This window comes from Antechinus flavipes, chromosome 2 (genome assembly GCF_016432865.1).
Source record: "Antechinus flavipes isolate AdamAnt ecotype Samford, QLD, Australia chromosome 2, AdamAnt_v2, whole genome shotgun sequence".
Lineage (NCBI taxonomy): Eukaryota > Metazoa > Chordata > Mammalia > Dasyuromorphia > Dasyuridae > Antechinus > Antechinus flavipes.
The window spans coordinates 212995816-213013999 of NC_067399.1; the positions used below are offsets into that span (position 1 = coordinate 212995816).

General features: G+C 33.1%; 1 protein-coding gene across 4 annotated transcripts in view; it reads left to right on the top strand.

Annotated features, from left to right (window-relative positions):
• CRIM1 (cysteine rich transmembrane BMP regulator 1) overlaps positions 1-18184 on the top strand; it is a 227318-nt gene that overhangs the window by 41147 nt on the left and 167987 nt on the right. For all 4 annotated transcript variants that reach the window (XM_051976136.1, XM_051976138.1, XM_051976137.1 and 1 more), the window contains exon 2: positions 6810-6983. In XM_051976136.1, coding sequence (XP_051832096.1) covers positions 6810-6983 — 174 coding nt within the window. The remainder of the gene's footprint in view (positions 1-6809; positions 6984-18184) is intronic.

Consider the following 18184-nt stretch of genomic DNA (forward strand, 5'->3'; position numbering starts at 1 on the left):
GGGGAAAGCTTCCATTAAAAAAAAAAAAAAAAGATTTTTAGTTGAGACTTAAAAAGAAGTTAGCCATTCAACCTCTACTTGAATTTTTCCTTTGAGTATAGTATTTTGGGGGTGAAAATTCTCAAATTATGTTTCTATTTAGCTTTCTCTTCATATGCATTACTTTATTTTTCTTCCTAGGTGAGTGAGTCAATCCCATTCCATAAATACACATGATTTCCTCTCCTCTTCTTGATTTATAGTACCAAGATTCATTTCATAATTGGCCTGAATTTATTTTGTATACACTTACTTGTGTACATGTTGTTTCCCCTAATAAAATAGAAATTCATTGAGGGCAGGCTCTCTTTCTCTCCCCCCACCCCTTTTTTGTATTCCCAGTGTCTGGCACATAAGAAGCATTTAATAAATACTTGTCGCTTGATTGATTAATAAGTATGAAAAAATGAGTTGCTTATGAACTGAATCTAATTTTCATTAAGGTTTTAGTCACTATACTTGTTTGGAAAATATAATCAACACTGCATAGTCTGTCCTGGGTGAAATTGTTAAGTAGCTAGAAATTGGTTTTAGAACCTTCTTACCTATCTACCTTTCTTTCCTCTTCTATCTCCTAATTACTGATAATCCTTATATATTCTTATTATTATTTGCATATGGAAAAGATATAAATGAAGAGTCTAAGGAGTTTTCTTTCATGAGAACTTCAGTGTAAGAGCAAACAAAAGAAAACATTTGTAATTGTGGAATTCAAGTATCATTAAATCAAGTGGAGGATGTATTTGGATACAGTAGGGCATTCCTGAAAGAAATCCATATAAATGTCCATCTATTTGAAAAACTTAGATTTTGTTATAGCATTGCAGTAGTTTCCCTAACCTCACTTTATTTCTATGGGGTGGGGAAAATGGAAGGGAAGGGATGTAATTCCTTTGCTCAATCAAGTCCCAAACTCCCTATACCTTATTAGAAAGCTGGAGTTATGAGGTACTGGAGCCAAAAATTTCATTAACCTGTAGCCAGCTTAGTATTGAGCCTCTGAAACTTAACTAGGCTAGTTCTTGTTCATTGGATGTATGCATCACCATACTTGAAGCCATTTCACCTTCTACTTATCTGGTTAACTTGGAGAACCTTAGGTTATTTCTGTGTCATAAGGAGGCATATGAAGATGATTTTAGTGAAATAATGCCCTGCTATAAAGGGGTCATGGTACAGTGGGAAATCCCTGATTTTAGAGTCATAGAATTAAACTTTTTAAATCTTTGGCTCTGCTATTTATTACCTGTATGACTTTGAACAAATTATTTAACCTCTTTGGGCCTCAGTTTCCTCATCTGTAAAATGAGAGTAATTGATCTCTAATATCTCTTCTAGTTCTATTACTCTTTAACAGGAAATTGCTGGTTTTAATAAGAAATCATTTGTACATTTATTCAATTGGTGAAAATCTTTTATAGTGATTTACTTTTATATATCTTTACGTGAAAATAAATCTCCCAAATTGACATTTTACTTGTTTTGATTTAGATAAATGGTTAAGCTAAAACTTTGAATTTTTATTTATTTTTGCTCTGAGATGAAATAGTTTTAATGTCTTTATTAGATATGTACCAACAACATTTTTACCATTTGACATTCTACCTCATTGAATTGACACAAAATATTTATTGAGGGGGGAAAAATCAGAACTTAATAGAAGAGAAACAATTTGGTAATTTATGAATAGTTAGATCAGTTATAAGGGAGACATCATATAATATAGTGGAAAGAATTCTAAATTTGGAACCATAGAAACTAGGGTCAGATCTTTGATCTGTTCTCTACCACTTGTATGACCTCAAGTTAGTCATTTCTGCATATGGGACCTCAATTTCCTTACTTATAAATAAAGATGTTGTACTACATGACCTCTAAGGTTATTTATAACTCTAAATCTTTGATCCTTTAATTTCAAAATTTTGCTAAGATATCAGAATTAGTATGTTGCTTTAATTAAAAAATATTCTTTGGGCCCTATCTGTTTTCTCTCCTAGTTTAGTTTTATCACAGATTTTTTAAAAAAATTTTATCACAGTCTAGAAAGTAAGAGAGTTTGGTTTGATTTCCAGTTCTGCAGCTGAATAGCAGTATTAGCAACAAGAAATTGCTGAACCTCTCTGGACATTACTTTTTTTACCTATAAAATGAGGAAGTTAGTTATATGAGGTTCCTTATGACTCTAACATTTCTTTATTTTATGACTATAACATTACAGGATATAGTCTCTGTTACAATTTTGAGGCTCCCCAAAAATATCACATTTGCCACCTATGATTGTATTTTGGAATGGTAATAATTTCCAGCAGCTAGATTGAAATTTGTTGAAATTTGCAAAGAAGAAATAAGAAACTTATTGAATTATATTTTATTTTTTAACATTTAAAATGTTTATTGACATCTTTCATTGTCCTATCATATTCATTTCCAAATATATCCCTTCTCTCTATATATATAAATAGATAACTCTTCCTTGTAATAGATTTAAAAACAAAGAAAATAAGCTAAGCAAAGCCAACACATCTGTTGTATTTGATGTATATACAATATTCTACTCTCATAGTGCTGTAACTCTGAATTGAAGGGAGGAAAGTAATCATATTTTCTTCTCTGGTCCCATCCTTATTCATTGTAATTACACAAGGTTCCATTTCACTTTAGTGTTGTTAACATTTACATTGTAGATGTTTCCCTGGCTCTTCTTTTGTCACTCTCCATCTTTCATAAAATCTTCATGTTTCTTTGATTTCCTCATATTTGTCATCTCTTATGACACAGTATCTATATTTATATAGTACAATTTACTTAGCTATTCTTTAGTCAGAACTTATCTACTTTGTTTCCAGTTCTTTGCCATCATAGAGTATTTCTATAAATGCTTTAGTATATGTAAAACACTACAGTATGCTATGAATAAATATTTCAGTATATGTGAAAATTTTTTTCTTTTTCTTTTTTTTTACCTCATTGGGGTATATGTCTAACAATAATATATACAGATCAAAAGATATGAGCTTAGTCAATTTTTAGTAATTCCAAATTTCTTTCCAGACTGTCTATACCAGTTCATAATTTCATCAACAGAAGCATGTCTTCTCAAAGCTTCTCGGACATTTACTGTTTCCATCTTTCATCATTTTTGAGAGTTCCTTGGGTTTTAGGCAAAACTTGAGCTTTATTTTGATTTGAATTTCTTTTAGTACAATATGTGGAACAATATTTTAGGGAAAGTAATAAATTGCAGTTTTCTTAAGAACTATTTGCTCATATCTTTTTATTCCTTGGGTAAGATAGTTCTTAATCTTATGTGTTCATGTTAATTTCCTATGTATCTTAAATATCAGACTCTTATTAGAAATATTTATTGCAAAGTTTTTAATTCTAGTTGATAGTTTCCTTTCTTGTCATATCTGAATTGATTTTGTTTATGTAAAAAATTTTAATTCCTTGTACTCTTTTGTCATCTTTTCTATCCCTTGTTATGTGTCATAAAGTCCCCAGTAACTGTAATTTTCAAGGATGCCTTCATCTATATTCCTTCTAGGTGTTAGCAGATGGTATGTGATAGACTTCAAGGCCTAAATTCAAGTTCAGCTTCAAGCACTTACTATCTGTGTAACCCTGAACAAATCCTTTAACCATTCCCAGCCTTAATTTCCTCATCTGGAACATGGGAATAATAATTGGATTGTCATGTGGATCAAATAGGATATGTAAAACACTTTGCAAACTTTGAAGTGATATGTAAAGCCATATTATCATAATCATCATCATATTTAAATCTAGTATCCATTTGAAACTAAGCATGTTGGGGCAGCTAGATGGCCCAGTGGGTAGAGTACCAGCCCTGAAATCAGGAGGACCTGAGTTCAAATGCAGCCTTAGATAGTTACTATTTCCTAGTTGTGTGACCCTAGGTAAGTCACTTAACTCCAATTGCCTCAGCAAAAAAAAATTTAAAAAAGAAAGAAAGAAAAGAAACTAAGGATGTTGTACAAGGTACATTGTGTAAGGTAAGATGTTGGTCCAAACCTATTTTTTTTTTTTTTTGCCAAACTGCTTAATTTTTTCCTTTAAAAAAACAATGTGTCCAATGTATATTTGGTAAGGTGATGGTAAAGGAAAAGGAAGTTTTAGAAACAGACCTTCACTTCATACCTGGTATAAACAATTTCTCCTTTTTTAAGTTCCAGTCATCTTGTCAGAAGATGTCAGTAACTCCTATCTTCACTTTTAGATGATTTTATAGAAGAATTAAAGACTAGAAATTTTTATGAAATCATGTATTTTAAATTGAATGATTCAGTATATATTTGTTAATATATTGTATAACTTAATGAATAGATTAATGTATCACTATATAAATGTAGCTGCTTAATGCCTATATATTTTGTTTTCCTTAGTTTAAAAAAAGCACTTAAAAAATCTCATCATAAAAATATAATAGAATAGTGAAAAGAATATAGGATTTTAAATCAGGAAATGAGAATTAAAATCCCAGAGTTATTTACTGATGGGGCAAATTATTTAATCTCCTTCAGTTTTCATTTCCTCATCTGCACAATGGGAATAACTACCCAACCTCTGCATGGTTCTTGTAAGGATCAAAGGAGACAGTACATGTAAAGTGATTTTTTTAAAAAGTGTTTTAATATTTAATATTTTTAATCCAAATTCTTTCTCACCAGCCCTTCCCCCACCCACTGAGAAGGCAAGCAATATGAAAAAAAATATTTTTTAATATTTTATTTTATTTTATTTAATAATAACTTTATATTGACAGAATCCATGCCAGGGTAATTTTTTTACAACATTATCCCTTGCACTCATTTCTGTTCCGATTTTTCCCCTCCCTCCCTCCACCCCCTCCCCTAGATGGCAAGCAGTCCTATATATGTTAGATATGTTACAGTATATCCTAGATACAATATATGTTTGCAGAACTGAACAGTTCTCTTGTTGCACAGGGAGAATTGGATTCAGAAGGTAAAAATAACCCGGGAAGAAAAACAAAAATGCAGATAGTTCACATTCATTTCCCAGTGTTCTTTCTTTGGGTGTAGCTGCTTCTGTTCATCATTTATCAATTGAAACTCAGGTCTCTTTGTCAAAGAGATCCACTTCCATCAGAATACATCCTCATACAATATCGTTGTCGAAGTATATAATGATCTCCTGGTTCTGCTCATTTCACTTAGCATCAGTTCATGTAAGTCTCTCCAAGCCTCTCTCTATTCATCCTGCTGGTCATTTCTTACAGAACAATAATATTCCATAACATTCATATACCACAACTTACCCAGCCATTCTCCAATTGATGGGCATCCATTCATTTTCCAGTTTATGAAAATATATTTGAAGTCATGCAAAACATATTTTCATGTTAGCCACATTGTTCAAAAAAAGAAGAAAAATAAAATGTTTAAAAAGGTTACATCAATCCACACTCAGACTTCATCTCTGGTTGTTTCATCAGGAATGGTTGTCCTCTATTTCATTGTATGTCCATTTTTCCCCTGAAGGATTATACTCACTTTTGCTGATAGGTTGTAATCTTAGCTCCATTGCTTTCCTATGATCCTCTAACATAGCTGTAAACTCTTAAGTGATTCTAACTGTTGGTCTATGGTATTTGAATGCTTTCTTTCTTAATACTTGAAGTATTTTTTCTTGGACCAGAGAATTCTGGGATTTGGCTATGATATTCTTTGGAGTTTTCATTTGGGATCTTTTCTTGGATCACTCTCAATCTTCTCCCTCACTTTCCCTCTACTATTCATTTTATTTTGAAAAGGACTTTTTAGTTCTTTCAGGAGTTATTTGGTTTGTGTCCAATCTGCATTTTTTCATTAAGACTTAGCTTATAGCTGTTATCACTTTGCTGTCTTCTGAGTTTGTGTCTTAATCTTCCTATAGTAGCTTTTTATGGTCAAATTCTTTTTTAAATTGTTTTCTCTTTTTTTCAGCCTATTTCTTGATTTTCGACTTTATGTTAAAATTGGATTCTGTTCTCCAGATAGGATAGGAGGTCTCATCATTGAGATTCTTTCTGAACTGCAGTTTTTAAAACTAGTTCTGGGAGTGTGATTTTTTTTTTTTTTTTTTTTTTTTTTTTTTTTTTTTTTTTTTGGTGCTTATAAGGAAGTGTGATCCAGGGAAAGGTATAGTTGCATTTCTTACTTAGGAAACATCCTTGATCCTTTGCAATTTGTAGACTGTGACTACCCTTTGGGACCTCTGATCCCTTGTTACTAAAAGGATTCCTTTCTGCCTGTTTTTGAATTGAGGGCTTTTGAAGCTGCTGCTACTCTGTTGTCACCTCCAACTTCCACAGCTGGTATTGCTGCCAAATATACTCCAACCTAGCCTCCACCCTAATGTCACAGACCTCTCCTGATTGCTGAATTGTCTTAAACTGGAAAAATGTCTCACCCTAACCTTTTGTTTTCTCTGATACTCCAGATTTTTATTTAATACATTATTTTAAATAACTTTTAAATTATGGTTGGAGAGGGAGGAAGGTTAAGCTGAGATGTTTTTTTTCTATTCTACCATATTGCCTTCATCTTGGAATTATGTATAAAGTGATTTTTTAAAGGCCTCTGTCAGAGTCAACTATTTTCACTGTGATCATTATTCAAGGGAACTGTTTTTTACAATTGAAAAGTAAAATTAAAATGTTTGATGCTAACAGTATAGTGTATTTCAATCTTAAATAGACATGAAGGAAATTACAAGCAAACACCATCTGGTTGTTAATTGTTTTACAGATGAAAACTGGGACGATGACCAACTGCTTGGTTTTGAGCCATGCAATGAAAACCTTATCATGGGCTGCAACATTATCAATGGGAAATGTGAATGTGACACCATTCGAACCTGCAATAATCCTTTTGAGTTTCCAAGGCAGGATATGTGCCTTTCAGCCTTAAAGAGGATTGAAGGTAAGTACTTATTTTAGCCAACTATCCTCTTATAAAACTTTTCATTGTGTACTTTTTTGCGTGTTAGTATTTGATCTAAAAAAATCAAGCATGTAAGTGCTTTCAGAGATTAATAGTTCTTATAATTACAGATAAGGAACATAATTATGAGCAAGTTCTTTGGAATATACACATTTATATTTATATATGTTCATAGATATGTAGCATGTGTGGGTAAGGGCATGTAATGATTTTATTAGCAAAACATTAATTCTCTGGATTTCATGAAAAAGTGGTTGTGTCACATTAACCCTTGTATAACAAATTGATTTCACAAGTAGTGGTCTAGAGATTAGCACATGAGGCTGACAAAAATATTTGGTTTTCTTTTGCAAAGAAAGAGACTAAATAATCTATTAGTGAAGTTTTGATTACTTGGAAAGAAAAGAAGGAAGATAGGAAATCAGTATAAGCCAAGAAGGATAATAAGACCAAGAATTTTTGCATCCATCTGTCATAGCTTAGAAAATTAGTAGGTGAGTTGGTAGTCTTGTTTGATTCATGACCATGAATTACCTAACTGAAGCATGATGCATAGTGAAATGTCTCTCACAAGAATATTTAGGAAAGCAAAGAGTGACAGTGCCTAGGGAGCATAGGCAGGAGAATAAGGCTAGAAGATCTGGACCCTAGCCTTTGCTGTGACACTGGCTAGCTTCCTAACCTGCCCTTTCTGCTTCTAAGTTTCTATATTTGCAGATTGAGGAATTGGAATGAAATGATCCTTAGAATCTTTTTAATTCTAAAAATGGTTTGATTCCAAGATGAAAAAGGGCAACTCTAGAGGCCTTAATACATTCTGGCTTTCCAGATTATTGGCTTCCTCAATTTTCTAGACTTTAAGTTCCTTAAGATCAGGGATTTTTTGCCTTTCTGTGTATCCCCAGTGCCTGATACATGATGTGCAATTAACATATGCTAATGGACTAACTGTGTATTATCTTCACTCTTTAGATTGTAAACTCCTTGAGGAAAGAACTTTTTTGCTATTATATATTTGTATCTCCAATGCTTAGTTCAGTGCCTGGTATATAATAGGTGCTTAGTAAATGTTTATTGATTGATTGACTGACTGACCTACATCTTTATTCTTCCACAGCCACCCACAGAGATGGTTATATCTTAGGGCCCATCATTTACCTGTAATTCTTCTCATTCCTTGGTCCTGAACTCTGAAATTGTTCTGGCTTTCCAGATCATTGGCTTCCTCAATTTTCTAGACTTTAAGTTCAGAAAGACCTTAGTTCAAATATGTTCTTAGTTCTGTGACTCTGGGAAGGTCACCTTACTTCAGTCTGCCTCAGTTTCTTCAGCTATAAAAGGAGGATAATAATATCACCTACTTCCTAGGATTGTTATGAGGTTCAAATAAAATAATATTTATAATGCACTTTGCATAGTCCTTAGCTCATAGTAGGTGCTAAATAAATGTTTGTTCCCTTCCTCTTCTCACTGAGCAATCTCATGTCTTCATAGTGTTTTTAATTTTGAGAATTTCAAGAGAAGGGATATTTTATAGCTCTCCAAATTCAACTCTATTTTTATTCCTCTTATTATTCTTTTAGGATACTTTAATGTAACTTTCCTATGGGTTTTCTTTTCTTTTTGCTTTAATACTGAGAGTGAGAAGGCAGGTTATTTTTTTTCAAATACGATTTTTTAACATAAATTTCTCTAAATTTTGAGTTGTGAATTCTCTTTCTCCCCTACTTCTTGATCACCCATCGAAAAGGCAAGCAATGTGATATCAATTATACAGGTGAACTGTTGTAAAACATTTTCATATTAGCCATATTGCAAAAAAAGTAAGAAAAATAAAGAAAGTGAAAAAATTGTGCTTCAGTAGGCACTCAGCCCTAGTCTGTTCTCTCTCTGGAGTGGATAGCATTTTTCATCACAAGTCTTTCAGTATTGTAGTAGATTGTTACATTAAAGAAATTAGCTAAATCTTTCATAGTGGATCATCATTACACTATTGCTGTTACTGCATAGAGTTTTCTTCTAGTTCTGCTCACTTTACATCAAATCATATAAATCTGATTTTTTTCTGAAACTATCCCCTCAGCATTTCTTATAACAAATAGTATTCCATGACAATCATATACCAATCATAACTTGTTCTGCTCTTCCTCAATTGTTGGAAATCCCTTCAATTTTCAGTTCTTTGCATCACAAGAAAACTGTTTTAAATATTTTATACATATAATTTCCTTTCCTTTTCCTTTGATACCTTTGGATTTGTAATCAATTAGTGGTATTATTGGGTCAGAGGATATATGTACAGTTTCATAGCTCTGAGCATAGTTCCAGATGGTTCTCCAGAATAGCTGGACCACTTCACAACTCCAACAACTGTGTCCCAGATTTTTTACATGCCCTCCAATTTTTGTCATTTTCTTTTTCTCTCAGGTTAGCTCATCTGGTAAGTGTCAGTATACCCAAAAGGGTTGTTTTGATTTGCATTGCTTTAATCAATAGTGATTTGGAGCATCTTTTCATATGATTAGAAATAGCTTTGATATCTTCTTTTGAAAACTGTCTTTTCATATTCACTCACCATTTATCAATTGAGGAATGGCTTTTATTTTTATTAATTTGACTCAGTTCCCTATATTTGAAAAACTGAGACATTATCAGAGAACCTTTTTTATTGCCCCCTAGTTTTATCCAGCTATATTGGTTTGTGCAAAAACTTTTTAGTTTAATGTAATCAGAATATCCATTTTACTTCCTGTGATTCTCTCTGATTCTTGTTTAGTCATAAATTCTTCCTTTGCCCTTGGATCTGACAGGTAAAATATTCCCTACTCCCCTAAATTATTGATATCACCCTTTATGTCTAAATTATTGCCCCATTTTGACCTTATATTGAAATATAGAATGAGATTTTGGCTTATAACTAGTTTCTCCTGAACTGCCAGTTGAGTTTTTATCCCCAAAGCTTTGATCTTTGTATTTATCAAACACTCAATTACTGTGGTCATTACTGTTATGGATTGTGTAACTCATGTATTCTATTGATCTGCTATTCTATTTCTTAGCCAGTACTAGATTGTTTTCATGATCACCACTTTGTAATATAGTTTAAAATCTAACACTACTAGGCCATCTTTCTTCATATTTTTTTCATTGAATCCCCTGATATTCTTGGCCTTTTTCCAGATATTTTTTCCCTAATGCTATAAATTAATTTTTTGGTAGTTTGACTTAATTGGCACTGAATAAATAAATTAACTTAAATAGAATTGTTGTTTTATCATATTAGTTTAGCTCACCCATAAGCAATTGAAATTTTAACAGTTGTTTACATTTTTCATTATTTGTTTGAAAAGCATTTTATAATTGTGTTCATATAGTTTCTGGATTTACCTTGGCAGGTATATTATTTTATATTGTATTTTATATTGTCTGTAATTATTTTAGAAGGAATTTCTCTTTCTTCCTCTTCTTGGATTTGGTTGATAATATCTAGAAATGGTAATGATATATGTGAGTTAATTATAGCCTGAAACTTTGCTAAAGTTATTCATCGTTTCAATTCGATTTTTAGTTGGTTCTTTAGAATTTTCTGAGTATACTATCACCCACAAAGAAAGATAATTTATTTCCACATTACTTATTTTAATTCATTTAGTTTCTTTTTCTTATATTATTACTAACGCTAGCCCTGAAGTCAGAAGGACCTGAATTCAAATATGGACTCAGACCATTTAACACATCTTAGTTGTGTGACCACCATGGGCAAGTCACTTAACCCCAATTGCCTCAGCAAAACAAACAAACAAAAAAAGGATGAAGGAATCCTTTTCTTCAGTAAATTTTTGGGCCTCTTTTGCCACTGCTGATTTTTAAGAAGTTATTTTCTTCAGTATTTTTTGGCCTTTTTTTTACCAGGCTATTAATTCTTTTTTTCTATTTTATTGAATCATTTTTTTCTTTACCCAATTTTAGAATAGAAAACATTTCAGTGGTAGCCAGAACCTCCTGGTAGGGATGAGTTTCCAACTTGCTTCTACACATGCCTTTCAATGGAAACTCATGCAGATATGTTATATATTGTTTCCATGATTGTACTTGTACATGATGCCTATGTAGCAATATTGGTTGTGAACAATACGGTAAAATACATTCTCTCCTCACTTACTGAAACTTGCAAAAAAGCTTTTGTGTATGGATTTGCATCAGTTCACTCTGTAAACCATGTGATATAGTATCTCCTTTCCCATGCATAGGTGAGGAAGATTATGCTTTAAAGAAACAGTTTTATTACTTATACATTCTAGGAATTCTCAAATGGCTTTGATAAACAAAGCATGTATTATAAACTGTCTTTATTTAAACTACTAGTAGAAACTGTGGTTTAATTATATGACTTTTTACTCTTTTCTCCAAATAAATATTCAAAGAAATGAAACCCTGCCAAAGTATTACATGTTAACCATGTATGAAACTTAAGTGTTTAATGATTAGAAGAAAGCCCTGAGACTTTAGACATTAGTAATACAGTGTGATTTTTTTTAAATGTGTAACACATACAAAGATACATTGGTGTATACATAAATATGTAATGTATATAGATATATATGTATACAACTTTGGTTATGTTTTTCCTCTTGATATTTGTAGTGGCTTTTTTCTCCCTAAATATACTGATATGTAGTTTAGGTAAGCTAAAATTTTGTTCCTTGGTTTCTCCATTTGGAAGAAGTAATTTATCTAAGAGAAATATCATTACATTGGCATATATCTTAATTTGTAAATATATATATATATATATACATATATATATATACACACACATATATATATATATATATCAAAAAATGTTACCGCAAATATATTTTCTCTCTCCCCCATATATGTGTATACACATAGACATACATATCTATCACTATATATATAGTGTGTGTGTGTGTGTGTGTGTGTATAATTTATATTCATATATCAAATCAGGTCCCCAAAATGTAACTAGTACACATAAACACACATAAAACTTTTAATTGAATCCAATATAGCTTTAAAGTGGGTATTTGTTATTTTTTTCTCCTTTTCTACTACCAGTGTTATAAAGAGGTTCCTTACTAGTTATTTTATTTTGAGTGATATTGTGACTCTTAATTAATGTTTGGGGAAATATTTTTAAATCTTTGGAAGCCTTTTAGGCCCCCTAAATTACTATTATCATATAGTTTTTGATGCAGGATATACTTAACTGAAAAATGGCAATCCTCTATATTATTACTTATGTGTAGCAAGTCAGGGTCTTCACTGATAAAAGAAAACAGAGTTTTAGAGTTTCACAACTTTCATATATGTAATTTCATAAAAGTAGTAATTTGTCTCATTAAAATTGATCTTATCTGTTGGATAAATGTTAATGGACTCATTTTGCTTTAGCTCTCTTTGGTAGAGAAGCAAAAAAGGATAGTGAAAGAGAATAGACCTAAAAACCAGATAAACCTGCCCCTACTATATGTCTATATGACTATATTTCTACATAATTTACTTAATTTCTCAGAGCTTTAGAAAAATTGTTTTTTAAATCCAATAGTCTAGAACCACAAACTATACATTACATAGAAGGCCCTGAGTTGCATTGACCAATGTAGTTTCCTTACTCAGATTTATTGAAATAACAGCCCAAGTCCCAAGGAAATGAAATTAGCTGCCTTCAGAGAGGGAGTGGTGGTAAATGAGTGAAAGTTGATAAGGGGGAAGGAGAACCTGATTCTTCTTGTCTGCCTCATTCAGCACTGATTGCTGACTGCCTCTTCTCAAAATCCATATCCAACTATATTAAAGTCCTTTCTTTTTACACAGCACTCTTCTCCTCAACTCAAGATAATGGGGGATAGTTCTGAAGTTTAGGTTTTTATATTGAGCAGCGTCTGCTCTGCTCATCTCCCTTGTTCCTGGAAATAATCAAGAATTCACCATATTTCATGGTTTTACTTTTTTTAACTACCTCCAAATAAGTGATTTTAAAACCTGAAGATAGGATGTTTTGTTTTTATATTACGTGCAAAAATCTATACATGAATTTAATTTGTTCTTATAAGTTTTTGTCTTGTGTCCTCAGGTTGGCAGTTGGACCATTTTGCAGGCTTGTTGCATAAACAATTCAAGTGCAGCCTTTTCGGGGAGGTTGTGTCCTTAAAGGATTTTTAAAAAATCATTGTTGTTTTGATGTCCCTTAAAGTGATGCAGGAAGAAAAATGGCTCCTGAAAAGAGGAAGCCAGTTTCAAATATCTGGGAAATAAAAACAGGAAATCCAGGGAACTTGGCATAAACTCAGCTGGGGAGGAGCAGTTAGTTTAGCAGTTATCGCTGTCGATTATTACTAAAAGTGATACTGTGACCTTGAAGTTGTTCTGATTTTCCTTTGCTTCTTAGAAATTGCCACTCTTTTCACTGATTGCTGAGGCTGAGAAAAGATTTTCCACAAAAATAACTTTTTCTCGCCCCCTCCCTTAAATAGACTTGAAATTATCTTTTTTTTTGCTACTGAAAAATTAATTAAACATCTATTTGTTAAGAATTTACTATGTGCAAAGCACTGTGCTGGGCTTCTTCAGTGGTTCAAAGAGAAAAAATATATAATTTCCAGCTTCAAAGAACTTACATTCTACTTGAGAGAAACAATATCTATAGAGATAAGTAGACATAAAGTAAATATAGAGTAAATTTGGGAGTATTAGGGAAAGATCACTCCTTCTAATCCTACCCCCAAACCATACACTATTGGGAAGGGACTATTTTTTGCTTTTTCATTTTTATGTATTTTTTTTTGTATCCCCAACATTTAATACAGTACCTTTCATATCTAGTAGGTGTTTGACAAATGTTTGTAGACTGACATGTATACAGACACATATAATCACATTAATATACATTTTAAAGTAAACAAGATTGACACTAAGCAAAAATTGTGAAATTGTCAGAATTTGGTTTTTGTGTCACATCTATTTTTTTAACCCAGTGTAGTAGAGGCAGCTAGTTGATACAGTGCACATGTCTGGGGCTCAAGAAATCTCAAATTCAAAACTAGCCTCAGGCATTTATGACCCTGGGCAATTTATTTATCCTCTATCTCTGTTTCTTCAACTATAAATGGGGGTGTAGTAATAAAACCTACTTCACAGGGTGTTTTGATGATCAAATGAGTTAATATTTATAAAGTACTCAGCACAGTGCCTAGAATATAATACTTAATACCTACTTATTTCCTTCTACTTAAGGAGTTCATTTTGCATTCTGTTTCTCTGAATTTTTACTTTGTCATCAAAGATTTAATACTCTCTCTTACATATAGTGACTGATAGATGGATTACACTTTTAAAGTTTTACTGGGTTACTTCAACCACCATATTTATCTCATAATTAGAAATTAAAGATTTTTAAAAGCCAAGTATATTGCCTTGTTAAAGGAATTTTAGGCATCAACAAAGGTGGAGAGGAGGGAATTGGGGGAAAGAGATGTCAAGAAGAGCCTTAAAATCACTATTTTGTGATAATTCAGCCCCAGACTACTCTCTCTTGTCTGGATCACCTGTTCACAAAATTTTTGAGTTAGTGAGTCTTCCAGACCCTCTGAAACAACCCATACCTTACTGAGAATACCTTCTACCCACATGCCTAAAGAGGGAGCTCTTCTTAACCTTTGCTTGAGAAAGAGGACCTATGTAGTAAAGGGAAAGTCATGATTTTCCCAGGCAGCCCATTCTACTTTGGGTGTCAGAAAGTTTGTTTATGATATCAGCCCAAATCTGTTTCTTTGAGGTTTTTTTTTTCTAGAGGACTAAGCAGAATAAACCTAATCCTTCTTGCACTTGAGAGTTCATAACAATGCTTGAAAACAGCATGCCTGTATCTCTTTTCTCTAGATTATATATCCCTGGAGGAATAAGAAGCATTTACACTGAAGAATTGAGCACCCACTGTGTGCAGAGATTGTTTGGAAAAGGGGATTAAGAGCTGGCTTGGAAGGGAGAAAGACCTGAGGGTCTAGACCCATCTCTGACACATAAGCTAAGTGACCCTGGGTAAGACCCAACTTTTTGGTGCTCCAGGTAGCTCACTACTATTCTGAGTTAAAGAACGAGGCTGATCTGAATTTGTAGAGGGTGTCTCCTCACCTTTGAGTTCACCATTTTGATGAAATCATATGTCTAGTTCCTACCCCTGTCTCTGTGACCCCTACTATGTTCCAGGAAGACACTGTCCTAGGAGCTTGGGCTACATAAATCAAAAGAAATCAGGATATGCCCTCAAGACTTTAGGGAAAATAAGTAAAGTTGAAATAGAGGGATAGGGATGGGATCTATGATTTTAATGGTAAAAGGAGATGCTGGTTAAAATTTAATAAAATTTTTTTTAAAAAAAAGGAGATGCTGGGGAGGACTTCTGTCTAGAAAGCAGGTGAGGATTTTTTTCTGAAGGTTGTAGTTTTAGAAAGTTGCTTAGAAGAATGTAGTCAAGCTCAGATAGAACTGGGAACATGTTCATATGCATTATAGTTACATATTGACTTAGAAAAATACATTAACATTGTGTTTTATTGTATTTTTAAATTTATTTTGTTAAATATTTCCCAAGTACATTTTTTTTTTTTTTTTTTTTGCTGAGGCAATCAGGGTTGAGTGACTTGCCCAGGGTCACATAGCTAGGAAGTATTAAGTGTCTGAGGACAGATTTGAATTCAGGACTGATGCACTATCTACTGTACCACTTAGCTGCCCTCAAGAACATTTTAATTTGACTCTCAGAAGTACTGTGGGCCTCATATGGCCTACAGGACATATATTTGACACCTGTAACCTAGAACATCAAAAGGTTAATTGACCTGCCCATGAATCACCCAGCCAGCACACGTCAGAGGCAGGACATGAATTCAGACCTTCCTGGTTCCAAGACCAGCTCTTTCTCCACTATGCTGTATGTTCACTTTGCAAAATATTTATGGAGTAAAAAATAAAGTAAGCCGAAGGAGGATGGAAGTGGTGAGGGTGCCCTGTGATGTGGATTCCATGGAGCCAAGCTAGACAGCGCTACTAATAAAAAGAATTGTGAACTCTCTGTGAAGGAAGGCTTTTGGAAGAGTTTACTATTTCTCCCTGTAGCCTTCCAATCAAAGGGAACATAGAAAAATCTGGAAAGATAAATTGGGATTAAATCGTATAGAACTTTAATTGCCAGACAGTGAAGTATATATTTTTGCTGAACATAATAGACAGCCACCAAAGAATCTTGAACAAGAAGTGGCAAAGCTAGCATTTAAGATGGTGTTTCTAAAGTTTACAAAGTGCTTTGTAAACATCATTTCACATCCTCTTCACAACCCTGAAGAATAGGTACTATAATTATCCTCATTTTTATAGATAAGAAAACTAAAGCAAACAGGGGTTGAGGGCTTTGCCCAGGGTCACACAGTTAATAAGTTTCTGAAGTTGGATGTGTGTCCATGTCTTCCTGATACCAGGTTCCTTCATCAGTTTGGTGTCTGTGGAAAATGGGTTGGAAAGGAAGGAGATCGGAGGCAGAGATAACAGTGAGGAAGCTATTTCAGTAGTATATGCAGACAATCTGAACTATGATATTTGTGTGATCAAGGACAGAGGAAAGAGCTATTTTGAAGGTAGAATTGGTTGGACTTGCCAACTGATTGGGCACAGGGGATGAATCTGTTATATTATGATCTAGGCAGGGAGCCTGGGATTGACCCAATTGCTGCTGCAGGCATATTCTACTTCTTGTGGGGTTTGGGACCTGTACATCTTATCCATAGTTTCTTCTAGGACCTGGATCCTGGCTTGCTTTATTCAATTCTTTTCCTTTCTTCCTTATTTATCATTTTAATGTCCTTTCCTGTCCTCTATAATAGATTGAGATCTTTCTACTATCTTTTCTCCAAAAAATCCATACTAAACGCTGATTCCACAGATTTATGGCTGCCAGATGCATATTTTTATATTCTCAGACATTTTACAATATCTTAGTTAATATGTAACATTTATTTCCTAACTGACCTTCTGAGCTACAATCCCAGTAATGTTGTTTTGGTGCTACTCCCCATCCTTCTTCCTTAAACTATGCTGCTTTTTTTCTCTTCTTTTCTTTTTTCTTTTTTCTTGGTCTTTAGTCTATATGCACTTGGAGTAGAGTGTGTGTGTATGTGTATACACATGTGTACACATTATATCTCCTAACAGATATAGATGTGTGTGTGTGTGTGTGTGTGTGATATAGAATATAAGCTTTTAACAGCAGAGGCTCTCACTTTTATGGGCTGTATTCTCAGGAACCAGTATAGTGCCTGGTACATAGTAGGTATTTAAGAAATAATGGTTGATTCATTTATGTCACTCACAAAGAAGTATGACATTATAATTCTTGTTTAATAAAGATGCTATCATATTTGGAGGTTACTAAATTGCATTCCTCTTGATACGAAAAAAATTCTCACTAATTCATAGTGACAACTTTCTCCCTCCTCCCTCCACTTATCCACCCTCACACCGTGGTAAATTGGCAAGAATTGCCATGTTTCAGAATTGAAATATTTCCTTATGACGTCTTTGTAGCCATCATTCTTTTATCCATGGCATGTTCTGTTTGACTAGAGTGAATAAATATCCATTTAGTGTTGATTCATCTAAAGCTGGGGATTTGGCTTGAACCATATAAGGCATTTTCATAAAGAGTTACATCCTGCTTTTGAATAGCTGTCTGTATTAATTTGAAGCTTTCTCTATCAGTATGAAATTACATTTCTAAGTAGTGGCCTTAGAATTGGAAAAGCGAACAGAATTTAAGAATCTATTCATCAACACAAGATGAATTGATTTTTTATATTTTTGAAGATCCTAGAATTTTCCTCTAAGTCAAGAATATACTGTTTTGTTTTAGTTTTTTCTGGTAGACAACTTCCTAGTTTTCTTGCACCTCGTTATTCTTTTATCAGTTACTAGGAGTTTTTGTTGTTGTTGATGTATTTTTTTAATTTCCCGAAAAACAAGTAAAGTACTTGCTCCTTATCAGTACCCACTCTTTTCCTGTTCCAGTAACAAAAGAACAAATACTGGAATTTGATAATGTTGAAAATTTATCTTTCTTATAGTTAAAATGCTCTTATATATGTCTGTAGATAACAGCAGAACCTCTT